The 19,707-nt window shown below is 24.2% G+C and overlaps 1 protein-coding gene across 3 annotated transcripts; it reads right to left on the bottom strand.

Moving 5' to 3' along the window:
• Positions 1-219: 219 nt before the first annotated feature.
• On the bottom strand, positions 220-19,645 carry LOC126904132 (ras-related protein Rab-32). 3 transcript variants are annotated; one of them, XM_050682877.1, is made up of 5 exons: positions 19,502-19,645; positions 2,635-2,842; positions 2,381-2,562; positions 1,095-1,238; positions 220-1,022 (listed from the first exon to the last, which is right to left on the bottom strand). In XM_050682877.1, the coding sequence occupies exons 1-5, from the start codon at positions 19,628-19,630 to the stop codon at positions 915-917; spliced, it is 771 nt and encodes a 256-aa protein (XP_050538834.1). In that variant the 5' UTR covers positions 19,631-19,645; the 3' UTR covers positions 220-914. The 3 variants fall into 3 exon arrangements, with proteins under 3 accessions (XP_050538834.1, XP_050538852.1, XP_050538844.1); XM_050682895.1 differs by lacking the exon at positions 19,502-19,645 and adding an exon at positions 9,135-9,316; XM_050682887.1 differs by lacking the exon at positions 19,502-19,645 and adding an exon at positions 8,685-9,017.
• Positions 19,646-19,707: the final 62 nt, after the last annotated feature.

Raw genomic sequence — 19,707 nt, 5'->3', positions numbered from 1 at the left:
AGTAATGAACTTTGATCTTAGATAAATATGGCACTTGCTTTATTACAGATAAAAAAGTCTCTTCAACATGAACTGATTGATGTACTTAACATGCTTAATTTAATGGTTATTCTTTATATATATATATATATTATTTATGTTTAACTATTTTAAAAGATAAGAAGTTGTGGTCAGCTTAATTGTTTAGACCCATTATCTAGAAATATGAAGTTCGTTGGAGAAAATTTTAGTAACTTTTATTATTATTTAAATTTTTTTTCTATAACATTTTACATATAACAATAACTATAATATTACAAACGTGTTAGCAAAATAATTACACAAAAAAAAATAGTTATATATATAAATATACGAATAATTACAAAAAAAACAATGAACTTATAATTACATGTTCTGATTACCTTATTTCAATAGTCATTTTATATAGGTAATTGATAAACAACAATTAAAAAATAAATAGGCTAAATACAATTAATTTTAATGTGTTACCTATTCAAAAATGAAACATAGGTATATTAACTATACGGCACATTAAAATAAAATTACGGCACAAGTAACGCTGCAAGTACAAATATAAGTTATTTTAATTTGGACATTTTATTCTGATAATCATTTATATTCACTTTTACGTTGTTAACAATAGTTTCTTATAAAGAATTTTTTTTTAATCAGATAAAGTTACTTATAAATTGGATAAAACGTATTGGCCTTAAATGATTGCGTTTGAAAAAATAAATATATGTATTAATAATATTCTACTAAAATATATCTATAAAATGTAAAATTCATAACATATTCTTTCTTAGGGAAATATTTTCTGAATTTAAAGTATAAAAACATTTTTGTACAATTTTAATTATTAATTAATTTAATCCCCCCTTTTTTAAAATAGCGTTAATAAATAACAAATTTATTCAACACGCACAACTGGTTTTCTTATCGGTCTGTGGTGCTGTGTTGCTTAGTTTTACTTGGCCATTTGTTTTTGCAATAGGTTTATATTGAGCAGTATTCTTTAAAATCTGCAACAAAAGATTTTGTTCTTAATGTTCGATTTTGTATTAAAATTTAAGTTTATAAATATATTAAATTACTTGAGATACAAGGGTTTTTGCAGCATCATCTATGTGAATATTTTCCTTAGCCGACGTTTCATACCACGCAGAAAACATATTTTCTTTGCAAAATTCATCCATTTTGGCAACACTATTAACCATACCTGATTTTGTTTCGTCACACTATATGTAACATAAGTTATTTATTACAAACAATTAATTTTAAATATTTAATACTACATTGTTTTTTAGGTAATTAATCGATAACTCGCCAGCATAAGAATTAATCTCCAACTCCGTTTTGTCAAATTCAAAAAGAAATGTTTATCATTATATTCTTCCAATTGTAATTTCGAAATTTTTGAACAAATATTTGTTTGGGGTTTACTTTCTCTAATGACGTTCATAGTTACGCCAGTAAAATAAAATGATAGGTTATAATAATCAATTATTATTTTCCAATACAATTAACTCGAGGCGTGGAGCAGAAATAGCAAATATTAATTGTTTTTGCCAATAAATAGAAGATCAAATCTATTGAAAATTAATTTTTTCTCATATATTTGAAAAGAGATATCTTCCAACTCTTTTAGTTCTTAGGTACACTATTAAGTACCAAGTTTTCTTTTTAATTGCAACCGTAGTTTTAAAGTTATAACAATGCTTTCAATACCAGAAGATGCTTTTTAATGATGTAAACAACAAAACTAAAGTAAATTATTTTTTTGCCAGCACTAGGGTCACCCATTAATAAATAATTGATTCGTCTCAACTGAAATGAAAAATGTAGGTTTAAAAGGATTAAAAATTTTAACCACCAATAACTTTAAACAAGCTTTAAGCTTGTTTGTAAGTATCAAATTGATTTTATGTATTTAATTATAAAATTAACTATATATATTTTGGTATTATTAACTATTGATTTATTAAAGAAGTAGTAGTTTGCAAAATAAAATTATTTTCATTAAAATATTTCCATTGGGCTAAATTTGTGTCGCATCCACTATTGAGTTAGTGTTTAAAATTTAATGCATGTCATTAACTAAGAATAAACAAGTCTAACGCAGTTGAAAAAAAATTATTTTCGATATATATTTAAAAATAGTAATTACTCATATTTTAATCCCTAAATGAAGTAGTTACACTTATTATATATATATATATAGTTTAATAACATAAATTAAAAATTAAATGTTCTATATAATTGTATTTTAATTATGTTTTTAAAAACAATTGCTTTTAATAGAAATTTTTATGTCTATTAAAAAATCATTGATTTTACGTTAGAAATTTTTCATTTTCAAGTGTCAATGTATAATAATTACTTTGTTAGCTAGAAGAACACATGGTATTGGCGTACCATCTTCTAACGACACTTTTGCATCTAAGTCTTGTTTCCATTTGACAACAGCGTCAAATGTTGCCGGTCTAGTCACATCAAACACAACAAAAGCTCCTAACGCATCCTTATAGTAGACTCTAGTCATATTTCCAAATCTTTCCTGCCCTGAAATATAGATAAATTGTGTAAGATTTCCATTAAAAAGATTTTAACAAAGTGTAATTTTTTTACACTTACCAGCTATATCCCATAGTTGTAATCGTACTATAGTATTAGTATCCCAGTTTAGAACTTTTAAAGCAAAATCTACGCCAATTGTAGCTCTATAATGCTGCGAAAAGAATTGATGAACATATCGTTTAATTATCGACGTTTTGCCAGTACCTAGCTCACCAATGACTAGAATTTTGAAAAGGTATTCTTTAGGTGCCATTGAATTTCTTGACTATATTTAAAAAAATAATTTATATTATTAAGTACAATTAAATTTGTGATAATACACATTTTGATGATTTTACTAGTAGTACTGAGTATTTGAATGTTTATGGTTTTTTTTCTAATTATTTTAAAAATCGAGTTATGCAACATATTTTGAACACAGTTCATTTATTTTTTTTGGTGAAGCGACATTTCAATAAGTACAGCATAATTAATTTTTTTACATTTAAATAAAAATATTGTAAGCATTTACTTAATTATTGTTTTATACTTATTTTGTATAAGAAATAAACAATAGATAAAATTATTTTAAAGCTTTTTTGGTATAATAGTTATTATAATTTAATGTAACACCTATAGACGCAAATTGGTCGAGGACTTGCAGAAACTTAGTTTCTCCAAAATTTCAAATTATTGAACAAAAAGAAATTTTAGAGAAAGAGCTTTGATATAACAAGCCTCTTCAAAAATTTTGATGGAATTGTAATTGTCATATACATTAATATACATTATAATAATCTAATATACATTATCCAGAAATATTTAAATTACATCATAAAAATAATATTTCATATAAGTAAATGTGTATTTGTTAAAATAGACCTAAGTAACATATTTGACCAATTTCATTTTATGGTAAATAATTTATTTACTTATGTAAACACGTCGTTTTGCGTTAAAAAGGTCCTTTGTCATATAATATTGGCTGTGTAAAATAACTTGGTAATATCGAGAGTTTGTCAATGATATATTTTTGGATATCGATATCGTACTTAATTTCAGCAATATTACATTGCAATATGGAAAAAAAGAATTTTTCCCGATATCGCAATATAATGATATTGTATGAAAAAATAAATCAATATCGGAAAAAAATTAAATTTAATATTTAAATATTTTTACCATTTATTTATTTTCAAGAATATTGTTAAGTTAACATTGTTGTAAAAATCAAACAAATATAAAATACAAATATTCCAAACAAATCAAATAATGATATTAATATCAAAAAAATATGGATAATAGCTATATCTCATAACGATAATTAAATATTTTCAAATTACTTTTTATTATGAAGAAATAAGTTACAAGACTTTATCATTATAAATTGGTTATATTAAATGGATGAATTTGTGTTTTTTTTAATAATACTATTATAGTTTCAGTGTTTTGATTTTAAATAAAAAAATACAATTTAATGTATATTTATAATTTTTTTATTGTAGGTCATAACTAAAAACAATCTTTCTTCTTTTCCAAAATAAAATATAAACATCATCATATTTATCATTGTCATCTAATAAGGATTTTTTTTGGAGAGTTCAATAATTTTTTATTTTATTTTTCAGATTAAGTATCAACCAGATGTTGCTGTATATCTTCTAATTCTGAAATTTTTTTCTCTAATTCTTTTCATACCTTACTTTGTGTTTTTTTTTTAAATAGGATTAACAACAATATCATAATAAATAACCTAATCTAAGAATAGAATTTCGTATTAATAAATATAATTTTTCGTCTTATCTCAATTCTATATTTCATAATATATTATAATAGAAAAATGTTTACAAGATTATCGCAAACAGTTTTTGTTATATAAATTTTTTCGATTATCGCGATATTTCAAAAATAATCGATATTATGGGAAAAATGAAAAAGTCGGCGAATATCGAGTTGAAATTTCGATCTCATTTACAAACCATAAAAATATCCTTAATATGTTAAATGGTACCCAATTATGATATTGTTGCCTTTTAACAAACATTTCGTGTATACTATAGTGTGATACTATTTCTATATAAAATCAATATCTTTTAAATAAAATGAAATAAAATAAAATGAGTATGTCAACAAGCAGTCAAAATGAATAAGCCGAAAGGAATAACACTTTTAAAACAATGTACTGTTGAGAGAAATGCGTTTAGAATATTGTCGAAATGTTTTTTTACTATCCTACTCTTAATTTGATAAATGTATAAAAGACTGAATCGGTTTTAAATTAAAGGATTAACTACTTACAATCGGCGAGGATGATATACAAGTATTAGCTTACCTGTTGACATAAAACTAAAAATACAAATTAAAATCGATTAAATCGTTCCTGGTTTCAGAAAGTCATTATTAGGAAATTTAGTTTACTATTTAAATTCAGAGTTAAATACTAAAATAATGTATGAATTATTTAAAATTAAATACCCAAATACAAAAGCTAGCTACATATATTATTTAGATTATTTTAAGGAAATTTTTATCTTAGGAAATTATGATTTTAATATTTTATTATATTAACTATGGTAATATTTTTTTTAATAAACGAACTTACATAAGTTTATATTATTTTTAAATTATAAAATATTAGAATTTGTTAAAACAATTCTGTATTACAGAAATATTTTGGCTATTTATAGAAACACAAATGATTTTAAAAATATTTTTATTCGCTAATTATTTTTAATATATTATTATTTGATCAAAATTGTGATGATTGATCTGAATAAACAAGTTTATAAAGAGCATATTTGTTTCTCATGAAATATTTTTGAAAGGTTACATACATTTATTTTAACAAATTCACAATTAAGTAAAAATTAATTTCGAATAAAAAACACAAAAAATTTAATTTAAAATTAAAATTATATTAAAAGTATTAATTAAAAACTAAAATGTTACTAAAATACCGTGTAAGTTGTTTGGCGTTAATAATGGTAACATTGTTCCCGAATTACGTATCCTCGATATTTTAATCATTTTGAGATAAATATTTTTTAGTTTTAAGTGAATATTTTTATCATAATTTTTATTTTAAATAATATTAGCAAAAAGTAATTAATTGCAATTACATACAATGTTATATTTACACTTAGATTATTTTATTATGTTCTTTAAAATAGAATCTGAAACTAGTTTCAAGGCTATAAAAATAATTTAGCAATATTAGTTGTCGTTATTATAATGTAAAATATTTTTAAGTCAGTAGGTAATGCTACTATTTGATGGAAGTAATTGATCATATTTAGTCCTTTTATTTATTATTATAATACAAACGCCATTTTTTCGGTGATTAAGATGATATATTGTTTATAAATGTATCATAGAATACTGATAAAATAATGTTTATTCTACGTTTATTGTTATATGTAACATAATCATGATATTAAGGTCAAATAGCACCAAACTTATTTTTTAAATATGTGTATACTTAGGTAATAATGCTTGAATCAAGACTTTAATTTATCAATTTAGTGTTTTAGTTGATAAGAAATAAGTATCAACACCTTCCAAAACCAAAATATCGATAAAAACACATTACTAAGTTTTCAAGTCAACTAATAAAAGTTTGTACTGGCTGATAGTGTGTTCCGAATAACTTAAAAAAATTTGTACATATAAATAATTCCTTGATCTATGTATGACTTATGAAATACTGGTCCAAAAGTCGTTATAAACCAGTTATTTTTCTTAATTAGATTAATATCCGATAAATAAGCTAGTCAATTATGTATGTTGTCATTCGATAAATTAAAGTAAGGGAGAAAATAATCAATAAATTGAGAAAATCCTAGAACTAAAAGAAACCAATAAAAAAATTAACAATATTATTTTTATTTTTCGATTAATTAAGTAATTCATAATGAAAGAATCACTCTGTAAAGCCCCGAATAGAATTAATAGTTGATAAATTCCATGTATATATCAATCATTTAGAATAGTTTAATTTGCAATAATACAAATAAAACATAGTTTTTATAATTTACAAGTAATTATAAGAATCAGATAATTTTAATAAGCGAATTATAACTCTTTAGTTATTATGGTTCATTAATAATTATTTAAATTTGTTCAAACCCTACAAGTAACTTACTTACAAAATCAATGAAACTTGATAGGTCGTATTATATTTCAGAAATAGCCTTCTAAAATTTAAGTTCAGAAATTATTACAAAATTAAATCTAAAAATATTGAAACCTTTTAAGTTAAGCTTTTGTGGCAGTTCTCTTTTAAATAAAAATATTACTTAAAAACTGTAACGTTGAAGAGAACTTGGATAATAAATACTGAATTTTATGAATATTTTTGTACTGTTTTTATTATTTTTCATTTTTTTTTTTTATAAAATCCAATAAGATAATGATATTAATGACACTTTTTCTTAAATATAATATTCTAAATTTATATTTTTGTCCGAAAGTAAAATATCTTAAATGCTTGTTTAAAGAACTCTGAGAATAACAGTATTATTTTATAATAATAACTTGTTTAAAACTTGTTTCCAACATTTTAAACTTCTTTATTTTTAAGTGGTTTTTAGCAGTATTTCGATTGTTTAATAATTTCTAATAAAGTATTAAAATTAATTATTGAATATTATGTATATATTAATATAGTATAATGGATGGCTTCAAATCAAAATTCCAAAATAAAAATTGAAAGGAAATCAAATATAAAATTAATTTCTATATATAAACTTATACATCTGTAATTTACAAATAAAAGAATATATACTAAAAGATCCTATTTTTATTATTTTAAACGATAAGTGACTTAAACACCACCATACAGAACTAGTATCTTAATTTTCATAAATAATAGACTTATGAGGTTTTGTTATTCTATGTATGTGCATTTCATAATTACACAGAAAAAAACTATAAAGTTGGTCCAACTGAAAATTATAGTTAATGTAGCATTAAAAAAATTACATAGTTAGGAAACTTTTTATATAGTTTAAACAACTAAAAACCAATTAATTACGTTTATTTAGTAATTCCAGCTAGATATTATATTATATTAGATATTACTAATATTATATATTAGTCAACTATATAAGCTAGTTATTTTAAATATATAATTACTTTGTTGCTAAATTAACTATGAAATATTTTTTTCTGTTTATGCATTTAAAATAGATATAATGAATATATATTTTAATAATTAATTTTTGAATTTTAGAATTATAGTTGTTTAACATTGTATATGCTAACTTATAGGTAGTGGTTATTAAGAGCTCATGGAAATTTTAATAAAAAAATTTTGATTTTTTGGAATATCTAGTAGTATGTTTAACAACAAAAAATAATTATTATACTATTATGAAATAGGTTGACCATATAATCGCAACCCTATACATATATTAGTATTAGTGGAAGATTGTTTATAGGTTAACAGATATTGACCGATTAATGTAAAAAAAAATTGTTAAAATATGCAGAAATGTAAAAATGATAAACGTAAACATAACCCAATTGTTATATAATAACTGTTATTTAATTACTTATAGAACACTTATCCGACTATCATTATTAAAATGGTCTAAAAAATTCTTATTCTTGAAATTATTAAATAGTAGGTAGCAACTTAATTTTGAAATTTGTATGGCTAATATAATAATATACTTATGATAAACTTTAATTATGATATATATATATAAATTTGTTTCATAAGCTTTTTTTCATTTAAATTTGAGATTATTATGTTTACTTTATAATTAAACAGTTGAAGTAATGTATTGCTACTAAATCTTTTTAAAGACCAACAATTATTTATTATCATTATTAATGATATTGAATAAGATTTCTTAAGCCTATATAATTAATATGAATAATTTAAATTATGATCAAAAACATGTTGATAATTTCCTCAAATTAAAAATTTTACATAAAGCGTAATTATAATACTCTAACAAGTGCCCAGAAAAGTGAATACACACATATTAACAATTATTAAATTTGAATTTCATATCCTATAAATCAATTATTTATTAGTTGTAATATCTTAGTGTTGGTATAAGAAAGCGTATGAAAATTTTAAGGTATATCAATTTAAATAAATAAAGTTGATATTATCTTACAATTAAAAAATCCAAATCATCAACGACTTCCGCCGGCATTGCTCTATTTTTGTATTTTCGTTTACTGGTGAACACCATTAGAAAAATTTAAGTTCGAGTTACACAAAATTATGCAAAAAATCGCCGACATGTAAAGCTATCGACTTTGAGATATCAATTAAGTTTCATTTGGTGTTTTATTAAAAAAAAAAAAACTGCGTTCGCAACTACAGAACGTATTTGCGGAGTATTGGCGGCGAACTGGATTCGACGGTTTTATTTTGTTCGTAGATTCAATTTTCACGAGGAATAATTATTTTATTTTTACACGTTTAGACGCACTGCAATACTCGAGCACGAGGTGCGATAATGTAAAATTGTGCAAGCAGTATACAACTGCTTGACACATCATGTATTAGTTATAAGATAAAGCTGATTTATGAAATGATGATTAAATTCTATAGTAATTACCATTTTTACGTGCTATGTCCGTTCCTGTATTTTAAAATACCGCAACAATCCAATGGATAACTTGATATTTTTTTCAGCTAAAATGGTATTTAAATTAGTTGAAAAAACATTTAAACTTGCGCGCACACACACAAACGAAACGGGTCGGACGCTGGCGACCGTCTATCAGCCAAATTCGTTGTTACGTAACCTGGCCGGTAATATTATAGTTGGGCGATAGTCTGGACAAAGTGGTGGAAGAGAGTGCGGTAGTTTGGCTCCGATCAAGACCGAACCTTCGAAAATCGACAACCTCCAACACCAGTCGTGGACAGCAATCAAGACGGAAACCGGTTATTGAAGTAATCACTTTTCCTACCAAAACGCCATGAATCTTCCCAGAAAATATCATAAACGAGATTCTGTATTCTTGTCTCTAATGTGTATTTACATCTTACATTCTTATAGAAATGTTGTTAAACAGCTCGTATATGCGATGCTGATCCCAATTGTGACCTGCGAGCTCTCCCGTTTTTTTACACCGACCAAGATGCATGTTAACTCTTACAGTTAGTTTTATTACAGAATCCGATTATGCAACAGTAATATATAATTGTGGGCGCAAGCTAGGAGAGATTGGAGGGGCTTAGCTCCTCCATGATTTCAGAAAATTACATACATGACTATATATAAATAATATTTAGGGAGAGAAAAATTTCATACAATGAGCCCCTGTAAAATTTTTGTTGAAATTCTGTGTATATACACGGGCGGCTTTTCAACCGTAAAACTCATTTATTTAATTGCTATAAAATGTCGCGTAAGCGCATGCACTGCGTGAGTTATTAGATATTTGAGTGACATTGAGATTATATATATATATATTTACAAAACTAGGTGATATGGTAATATTGAAATGTAGGAGGTATGATTTACGACTTGTTATAATGTTATTGTTGATATAAGTCTATTGATTTTATAGTTATAGAAAGGACAAACGATGACTTGCTTAAAGTGTAGGTGACGGCGGGGAAATGTATTACATGGAGAAGTGGTTGGCCTCTGACTGGCCTGTAAGTTACTCTACCTCGTCTTCCTATAAATTTCATTTTAGGGCGTTGTGTTAATTAACTTTAGTACTGTTGTATATCAGTAAATATGTTATTTCCTTTATTAAAAAGTTTTATTGTTATAGACTTTGCGAACGATGTTTTTATTCAAATTTATTTTTTATGGTTTGTTAAATTAAAGTTTGTTTAGTAAATTTTAAAAATAAGTGCATTTAAATAATTTTTAATTAACGAGTAATGTATGTTGTTAGAGTATAGTTTCGGAAGTAAAACTATTAAGTGACGCGTAGAATGTTATTTACATTAATAAAAATAATTGTTCATCTGAAATCTATTCTAGAATGTGTTAAAGACACGATGCCCAATATATTATTTATGTACTTCTACATTACTTTTTCTTTTTTTGAAAAAACTTACTTACAATTGCTCTTTATTTCACGATATAATACAAATATTAAATTGTAAGCGTAACTTTGAATGTAACAGTTATTTAAAATGGTAACTTCCACTAATAGAGAGGTAGTCATAAATCTTCAGCTGATAATATTGACTATTCTGTTGTTTATACTGAACTTTTAAAAATAATCGCGCATTCGCACGAATTTATAGGATATAAATAAACTATTTGCTATTAAAATACATTAAATTATAGTCAACATTTTTTGTATATCGATGATAATGTCATTGATCAAAGTTTAATCATTCAATATAGTCAATTATCCGATTGTTATTTGTATTATTCACGAATAAAAGGAAAGAGTCAAACTCAAAATCTTACGAAAATTTATACAGTTGTTAGAATACAATTCAATGCATCGAATCACAAATAAATACAATAGAAGAATGAATAAAAACGTGAAAAGTATTAGATAAAAGATATCATATATTTCTAAATTAGCCCACAATTGATAAAGTAAAGAATAGGGGACTTAGGATATGATACCAATAACAACACAATTAAACATGATTTATATTCAATTTTATTTCTTCTACTTTTAGAATTTACAAAAATATTTAGAATGATATCGTGCAGTACTATAAAGATAATTTTGTATAATACCCTTAAATTAATTGTCGAGTATTTGTTATGTTTTTATGGATTTACTAAATAGTAGCTGGATTAACCATAGTTTATATTAAGCAGAATCCAACATCGATACAAAATTATGTACGCAAAAAATATGTCTAATATCGATGACTAGTTTGAAATTATTTAATAATTATTTTAAGTATTTTTTCTGTCTGAAATATTTAATCTTCTTCGCAAAACTTTTTTAAATTGATTTAAAAATTAAAACTAGTTTGCTAATTAGTCAGAGCTAAGATAATAAAATTGTATCAAACAATTTATGAGATCTAATTTTTTAGAGGGGGATCTTGTATGGTTTTTATGGGTATTATTTTAGCTTCGATGCGAAGCCGAGAAGATATTAATTTTACTATGATGTGTTTTTTTTTTATTTATTTATTTTTTTGTGTCTGTTACCACTTTTCCTCAGCTTTCACCGAACCGATTTCTTTCAACGATATGTCAAAAGATCACAAATCGTATCTAGTCGAAGACATTACTCTCGAAAATTGAAAAAATTTCCCTCGTTCCCCGTAAATGGGGGAAATCTCCAAAAAAATTACAAATTTACAAAATTGCTAACTTCCGAAATTTTTTCAATTTTTTTAACTTAAAACTGCCATAACTTTTTCATAAATGAACAAATAAATATAATTTCTTTTTTTATAGATGATACATATAGATATGTCTTTATTTATCATTTGATATAATTTTTTTTTTAAATTGACTGCCCACAGGGAGGGATTTAAAACGACACCTTTTTCACAAAAAATTTACTTTTCCAACTTAACTTTTGAATGTGTTCCAGAAATATTGACACTTTTATATATATCTTAAATTAAAGCTAATGTAATATACTTTATTATGGAAAAAGAAATTCGGACTTTATTTTGTCATCAAGGTGAAAATGGCTACCGTATTTGAATCTATTATTATTATCTCTCAATTAGTGTGTCGTAAATTATTAAAAAATTATTTTACATGTCATATCCTGGTCAATAAAAATTAGTTTATATTAAAAATAGAGACTTCTGTATTCAAAACAGTAAAATAATAATAGAAATTTAGTCCAAAATCATTTAATTTTAACAAGCTGTGGCAAACAAACGGTTGATTGAAAAAAAAAATTATCAGAACAAAGTTGTTTGTATTTTTGTTTTAAATCATAATAACAAATTCAAAATAGGGGTTCCTATTTAAGAAAATTCAGGTTAATTTTTTTTAACCTTGAAGGGATGAAAAAAATTATGTTTTTACTACATATTATTGTAGAGTTTTTTGAATTAAACAATATTTTCCTTACCAAAAATTAAAAATTTTCAATAGTTACCAAGAAAATTAGGGTCTTATCCTTAATGAATTACCCTGTATATAAAATATATAACAGACTATAGTCTGTGATTCACAGTCTACTAATGTCACTGAATAAAATATAGCGTTAATAAGAATTAAGTTAACTAAAAAATAAATTTATCATAAATAAAAAAAATCAAATTAATAATCGTTTGAAAGTACAAAAAATTACCCTTAATTATGTTTTCTTATTCCAAATTTCTTCTTGACATTTCTAATTGTACGTGTTATAAATTTAGCCATTTCTGATCAATAATTTTTGATTATTACTTTACAACACTATAAATTATTACCTTATTCGATTATTATTCTACATTTGGATTCAAATTATGTTGAAAACTGATTATCATTATTAATAAATGTACAAACGGTTACTATGACAATTTTTTTTTTTAAGCCAAGCAGCAAGAATAGACAATTTTTTTTATTTCTATCACAATTTCATTTTTTTTTTTTTTTTAAATTTCATGCATTGAAGCTAAATTTTAAATTTGTATATACTTTTTTGAAAATATTATTTTGTTACATATAAGAGGAATTAGAATGTGTACAATTATCTACATGAACTTTTGATCAAGCCAATATTTTGAATTACTTTTGTTAAAAATAATATTAGCAGTTTAGATTTTGTTTTAAGTATTTATTATTATTTTGTCTCTAATAAGTAAAAAAAAAAAAGTTAATTTTTTCTTGTATTTTAAAATGTTTATAATAAAAACTTTAATTATTATTAAAATACTTGTAACTCAATCTTTTACTTATTCTAAATTTGATATAAACTTAACAAAATTATTTATATAGATAGGGGGGAATCTCCAAAATTTTACGAATTTAAAAATCGATAATTTTCGAAATTTTTTTTACTTAAATCTGTCATAACATTTTCAAAAATGACCGAAACATTATAATTTTTTTTTATAGATGCATAATGTCTTCATTTATCATTTGATATAATTTTTTTATAAATCTGACCCTTTACCTGCCACAGGGGCATTCAAAATGACAACTTTTTCATAAAAAATTAACTTTTTCATATTAATTTTTGAAAGTGTTTCGGAAATACTGACATTTTTATATATACTTTAAATTTAAGTTTATGTAATATACTTTATTATGGAAAAAAATTTCGGACTTCATTTTGTCTTCACGGTGAAAATGGCTACCGTATGCTATTTTTGTGTTAAAATTCTCGATTTTATATTTAAAATTTTTAACTTTATAATGTTATAACTTATTGAAAAGTGTATGGACCAACACAGTTATTTTATGAGAAATAATATTTATATCCCTTTTTCATTCGACATACTTTTTTTTAAATTGGACCATTTCCCTTTATACAGGGGGGGCGCAAACAGTTAAAAATTCGTATAGAAAGTAGAACTTTTTCAACTTAACTTTTGAAAATGTTTCAGAAATACTGACACTTTTATATATAACTTAAATAAGGAAATAGCAGATCATGTAGCTTTTGTAATAATCCACAAATTTTTTAAAATTAAGCACTATCTAAAGATATTCATCGAAGCGTTTTTACTTACTTGATCCAACTATGTCACGTCATCACTGTGCCGCAACCCCCCTGTGCTATGTTGTTTTTTCAACTCATTTAGCGATAATCATAAAAACAACGTTATTTGATAATAATTTAAGTACACGGCAATGCGTCTGATTAAGTTCTAGCAATGCCATTTGGCATTAATAGAATTGCTAAAATATATATCAATATATTACTAGATAATTTAAAAGAAAGTGAGACAAATTTAGGTTTAAAAACAGTTTCTGCTTCCAACAAGATAAAGATCTCAAACATAGATCCAAAATAACAGAGGAATAACCATTATAAATTACCCCTTGTTAATTAAAAATCCCTCCTCAATCAAATGTTATAAATCACATAGAAAATGTGTGGAAGGGACTGGGATATTTATTAGGAAACAAAAAATTATTTCAGAAAATGAATTTCAGAAATTTTTAACATATTAAGATTTATTTAACGATTAATGATATAATTTATAAGTAATGAAAGTTTAAACTCAATCTAGCACCTAACATATCTCATTTTTTAGTCAAAATGAGTTGGAAGATTTGTAAATTTTTATTTTTTATAGATAAATCACTATACCATTAATATAACAAAAATAAAAATTTATTATGGATAAGATTTTGAGTAACTACTATTTTTCTCTCGTTAAGTTTTAAAATTGAGATAACATATGTTTCTTACATTTATATCAATTGCCTATACAGAACGCCTTTTAGTCAATAATTTACTTTTACGTTAAGTATATTTAGTATTAATATTAAATATTTTTATAGGTGAATATTAATTAAGCTAGGTGCGGATAATGAAGTCTAGTTTGTATTAGGCTTTAATTTGACTAAATACAAGTTTGGCCTTATTACCCACGCCTACCTTACTTAAAAAGTCATTTTTTTTGTCTTTTAAACTTATCTAGTTAATATTTTTTCTATTTAACTTCAATAATTAATTAGTTTAATTTATCGTTGAAATAACGTGGGTTTTTTTAGTTAATTATACAGGTTGGTCCATAATGTTATGATAAATCTCATAATTTTTGATATAATAAATATTTTGTGTTAACTTTTTTTTAATTATTATTAAACTTTAACTTTAGAACTATGGAAATATCACCAGAAATAATATTTTTTTTAAATTTATTGTAAAAAGTGTTTTGTTATTTGCGAAAAAAATTAAGATAGCTATTTAGAAAAAATTCGGAATAAGAAAATATCTTATTAATGTTCAGTAATATTTTATATTTATGATAATCTGATTTTTTATGGATTCATTAAACGGTATCAAATATTGAAGAATGTATTATTAAGTATGTATGCATTAAGAAAATGACGATAGAAAACGCATTATTTTCGTTCTGCCCATTAGGATTATAAGTATGTAACTTCTTCTATGAATATTTCATAATTCTCACTTGTAATGTGAAAATATGCTTTACTTTATTCTATATTTCGCAAATTTAAAAGATAAATTATTTGTTCAATAAATTAAAATAAAATAAAAATATTTCTTATCAGAAATATATTTGGTTTTTTTTTATTGTCTTAAAATATAATTTAATTATAAAAAACCCAGCACAGAGGGGTCGCGGCACAGTGGTGACGTGGCATAGTTGGATCAAGTATAATGATATCTGACAGTGATTAAAATCACTATAAAAAAAAAACGCTTCGATGCAAATCTTTAGATAGTGTTTAATTTTAAAAAATTATTGGATTATTCCAAAAGCTTCATAAACTGCTAGTTCCTTATTAATATCCTGATTAAGACAAAGTATGTCGAATAAAAAAGAGATTATTAGAAAATAGTATTTCCCATAAAAAAATTATATTGATCAATACACTTTTCAATAAGTTATAGCATTATAATGTTAAAAATGTAAAAAATAAAATTGAGAATTTTCACACAATAATAGCATTTGGTAGCCATTTTCACCTTGAAGATAAAATAAAGTCCGAAATTTTTTTTTTCCATGATAAAGTATATTACATTAGCTTTAATTTAAGATATATATAAAAGTGTCAGACTTTCCGGAACACTTTCAAAATTTAAGTTGAAAAAGTCAATTTTTTGTGAAAAAGTTGTCATTTTGAATCCCCCCCTGTAGGCAGGTAAAAAGTCAGATTTATAAAAAAAATATACCAAATGATAGGTAAAGACATCATGCATCTACAAAAAAAAGAATTATATTGATATGTTCATTTTTGAAAAAGTTATGGCACTTTTAAATAAAAAAAATTGAAAAAATTGAAAAAATTAGCGATTTTTAAAATTGTAATTTTTTTGGAGGTTTCCCCCTTTTACGGGGAACGAGGGAATTTTTTTCAATTTTTAAGGGTAATGTCTTCGACTAGATACGATTTGTGATCTTTTGACGTATTATTGAAAGAAATCGGTTCGGTCAGAGCTGAGAAAAAGTGGTAACAGAAAAAAAAAAAAAAAAAAAAAAAAAAACACATCTTAGTAAAACCAATACCTTCTCAGCTTCGCATCGAAGCTAAAAAAAAATAACGCAAAAAAATGTACCAGATTAATAATAACCAGATTTGTCAAAACATCGTGGATTACTCTGTATATCTATTCAACTGTAAACTGAGTTAGGAAAAAAACATATTTAAAGAATATTTAAATCTTTTACTTAGATCAAGATTGGAATTCTAACTTTTTAGGTTAACAATTTTTTCAAAATACAATAAAATGTCTATAAATTATCATGAAAATTAAAGATTACGCGATAATATTCCTCATAGTTTATACTACAAATAATAATTTATAATTCATTATAATTAATATAAACTGTTGGAATTTTTACAGCGATTTGTCTGTATGTCTTGACAAATTAATATTGATTGCTTTTATTGAGTTAACTATTGCATTGATTATGAAATTTTTTTTATAAATTCATCAAATTTAGAATTGTCAATTGGGACTATTGATTATTTGTTTTGTTAAATGGTTCTAATTAATTGTAATAACTCTTTAAGTCAAATTTTTAGACTCTTTTGCAGTTCGACCAATCGATGTTGTATTTTAAATGATGCACCCACAACTGAATGTTACAGCGACATTTTTGGGGAAAAAGAGACTAGAAATAAAATAGAATTTAAAGTTCAAATTTAATGACAATCATACAATTTAATCTATTAACATATACATGAAAAATAAAGTTGGCACCCTAATAAGGGATATACCTAATAGATATATAACCTCTTATAAATCTAGAGATAAATAACATTAAATAAAATAAAAAAAGTCAAAATTATTTGTTTAGGCGAATTTCAATAGTCTACGATAAATCAATCAGCCTAAATTTATGAAGTTTAATGTTAGTATTTCAACGTGTGTAAAAACAAAATTGATGAGTATTTATATACTTGAAGCTTATAAGTTTCAGGTGTGCACGTGTAGCATGTGAAGTGTAAATTGTTGACTGTGTGCATCTGTCACGTCTGTATTTAATTATCATTCAGCTGTTGTAACTTATATTTAAATGCATTAAATTATAATAATCTTAATATAATACTATAAGGTTCAATGTAAATTGAAATAAGGTGCCTTTCTTCGAGTCAACTAGTAGAAAAGTCGTCAAACTTCTTCTAAAATAAATTACGTTGTAATATTTGACATAATATAATCACACTATTTTAATTGTAAAATTTTTATTGCTTATTAATTGTGAACAAATTTTTGTTTTATTTTATAACGCACATTTTACCAACCGAATATTGATGTGTATTTTATGGTTATAATTTTATTGTAGTGTCGTTCCTTCAAATTTCTTAAAATAATTTTTATTTTCATTGTCATAATGTAGGCATAAATAGAAGGCCATTTATCTTTGGTTTTTTCATTTTACAGCTTAGTGAAATATTTCATAATTCAAAGACTTGGGTAGTATAAAAATATTTTGTTTGCTTAAGTGTAATTTGTGAAAGTTGGACACAATATTGGTGAAATCGTACATTTTTCTTTCCTCGTAGAACACGTTTAATATAAATAAAAATAGAATAATTTCAGTATATAATAATGTTTTATTATTAATTATATTTTTTAAATTTTTTGTGGCATCCCTGGGTAAGTTCATCTCCTATACAACCATTTTACAAAATTATTATTTAGATTAAGAAATTGTTATTTTATTTTCAATAATCAATCAATTATTTTATAATCGATAGTGAAATTGTTCAATATTTGACCAACATTTTGAACACCCGTGTATGTTTTTTTTCATTGACTTAAATGTGCAAGAATTATTTATCAAACGTTATTTTACAATAATTGCAAGTTAGATCTAATGGAATTTAAATTAGTGTATGTATATAGCTTTTGACTGTACATGAAAAATATAATTTTTATTTCCGTCAAGTTTTTGTTTTTATTAGACTTATTGAATAAAAAATACGAATTTAACAAAGTAAAAAATAAATTTCTAAAAATATTATGAATGTAATTTTTCTACAATTAAAAAAATTATCTAAAACATGTTGATATAGTATTTCTGCTAATTGAATTTGATTATTTAGAAATATAATTGAAAAGAACTAGTTACCTTATTGATTTTAAGCATTTTTATCGAATTTCTATTAGTTTTTAGGATTTTAAAATTCTTCTGAAAAAAATAATAACCAAGCCGTATAAATTAATTCTAGAAACTAGGAGTATATTAACTGTTGACTATGTATACCAGTAGTTTTTATTAAAAAAATTACACGCCATAGGAGTTTAATTTGATCAGCTTTCGTTAAAAATCGCATGTATGAGGTGAACCGTTACCCTTCCAAGTTGCTTATCAAATTGTGTTGTTGTATTACTAAATAATTTTTAGACGATAGAATGAAATTTGATTTATTAATTTTTGTAAGAATTTGTTGTACAAGTATACCATAAGAAATCAATAAAATTAATTATTTTTTTTTAGTTTCTTTTATGTATAAACAAATTAATGGTATGCGTGAGACAATAAAATTTTATCCATTAAATTACTAGGTATCTGAAGTATTTACGTGTTTAAAGCTGCAATGTTTGGAATAAATATTAATTAATAGCAAACTATATTAATTTTATATTAAGGAAAACTGACGTTAGGATTACTTCTAATAGATATTAATACGGAACACTGTCCAAATTGTTTTATGGTAATGCTATTGTAACATTTAAATTGGATCAGCCAAAGACTCTTCAAAACAAAATGTCGGTTAAGTGAATTCTACACAGTAAAACTACATCAATCTACAAAATGTACACATTATATATATAACTACGATATGAAAACAAACAAATTTGTATGCATTTACTAGGTCCATATTAGGATTTGGAACTCGTATTCATCTAATGTTTAGTAGTCTAGTTTTATACATACACCGAATATTACTGTGAAAAAGTCGGAATGACTGCCGTTCAACTTGCACCTGGTTATGAGAGAATTAAGATTTTTTTGAGGACTAAGAGTCACGGTTTTGTTAGTGCTTGCAAAACATACAAATAGCATTAAGGATAAGGTGCGACGTCACGTGGCAACGCAGCCCGGCCGGTGCGCACGAACACCATCTGGATCGAAGCCGGCCA

Source organism: Daktulosphaira vitifoliae, unplaced genomic scaffold (assembly GCF_025091365.1).
Source record: "Daktulosphaira vitifoliae isolate Bord-2020 unplaced genomic scaffold, ASM2509136v1 Scaffold_1, whole genome shotgun sequence".
Lineage (NCBI taxonomy): Eukaryota > Metazoa > Arthropoda > Insecta > Hemiptera > Phylloxeridae > Daktulosphaira > Daktulosphaira vitifoliae.
This window is presented reverse-complemented; position numbering and strand designations above follow the sequence as displayed.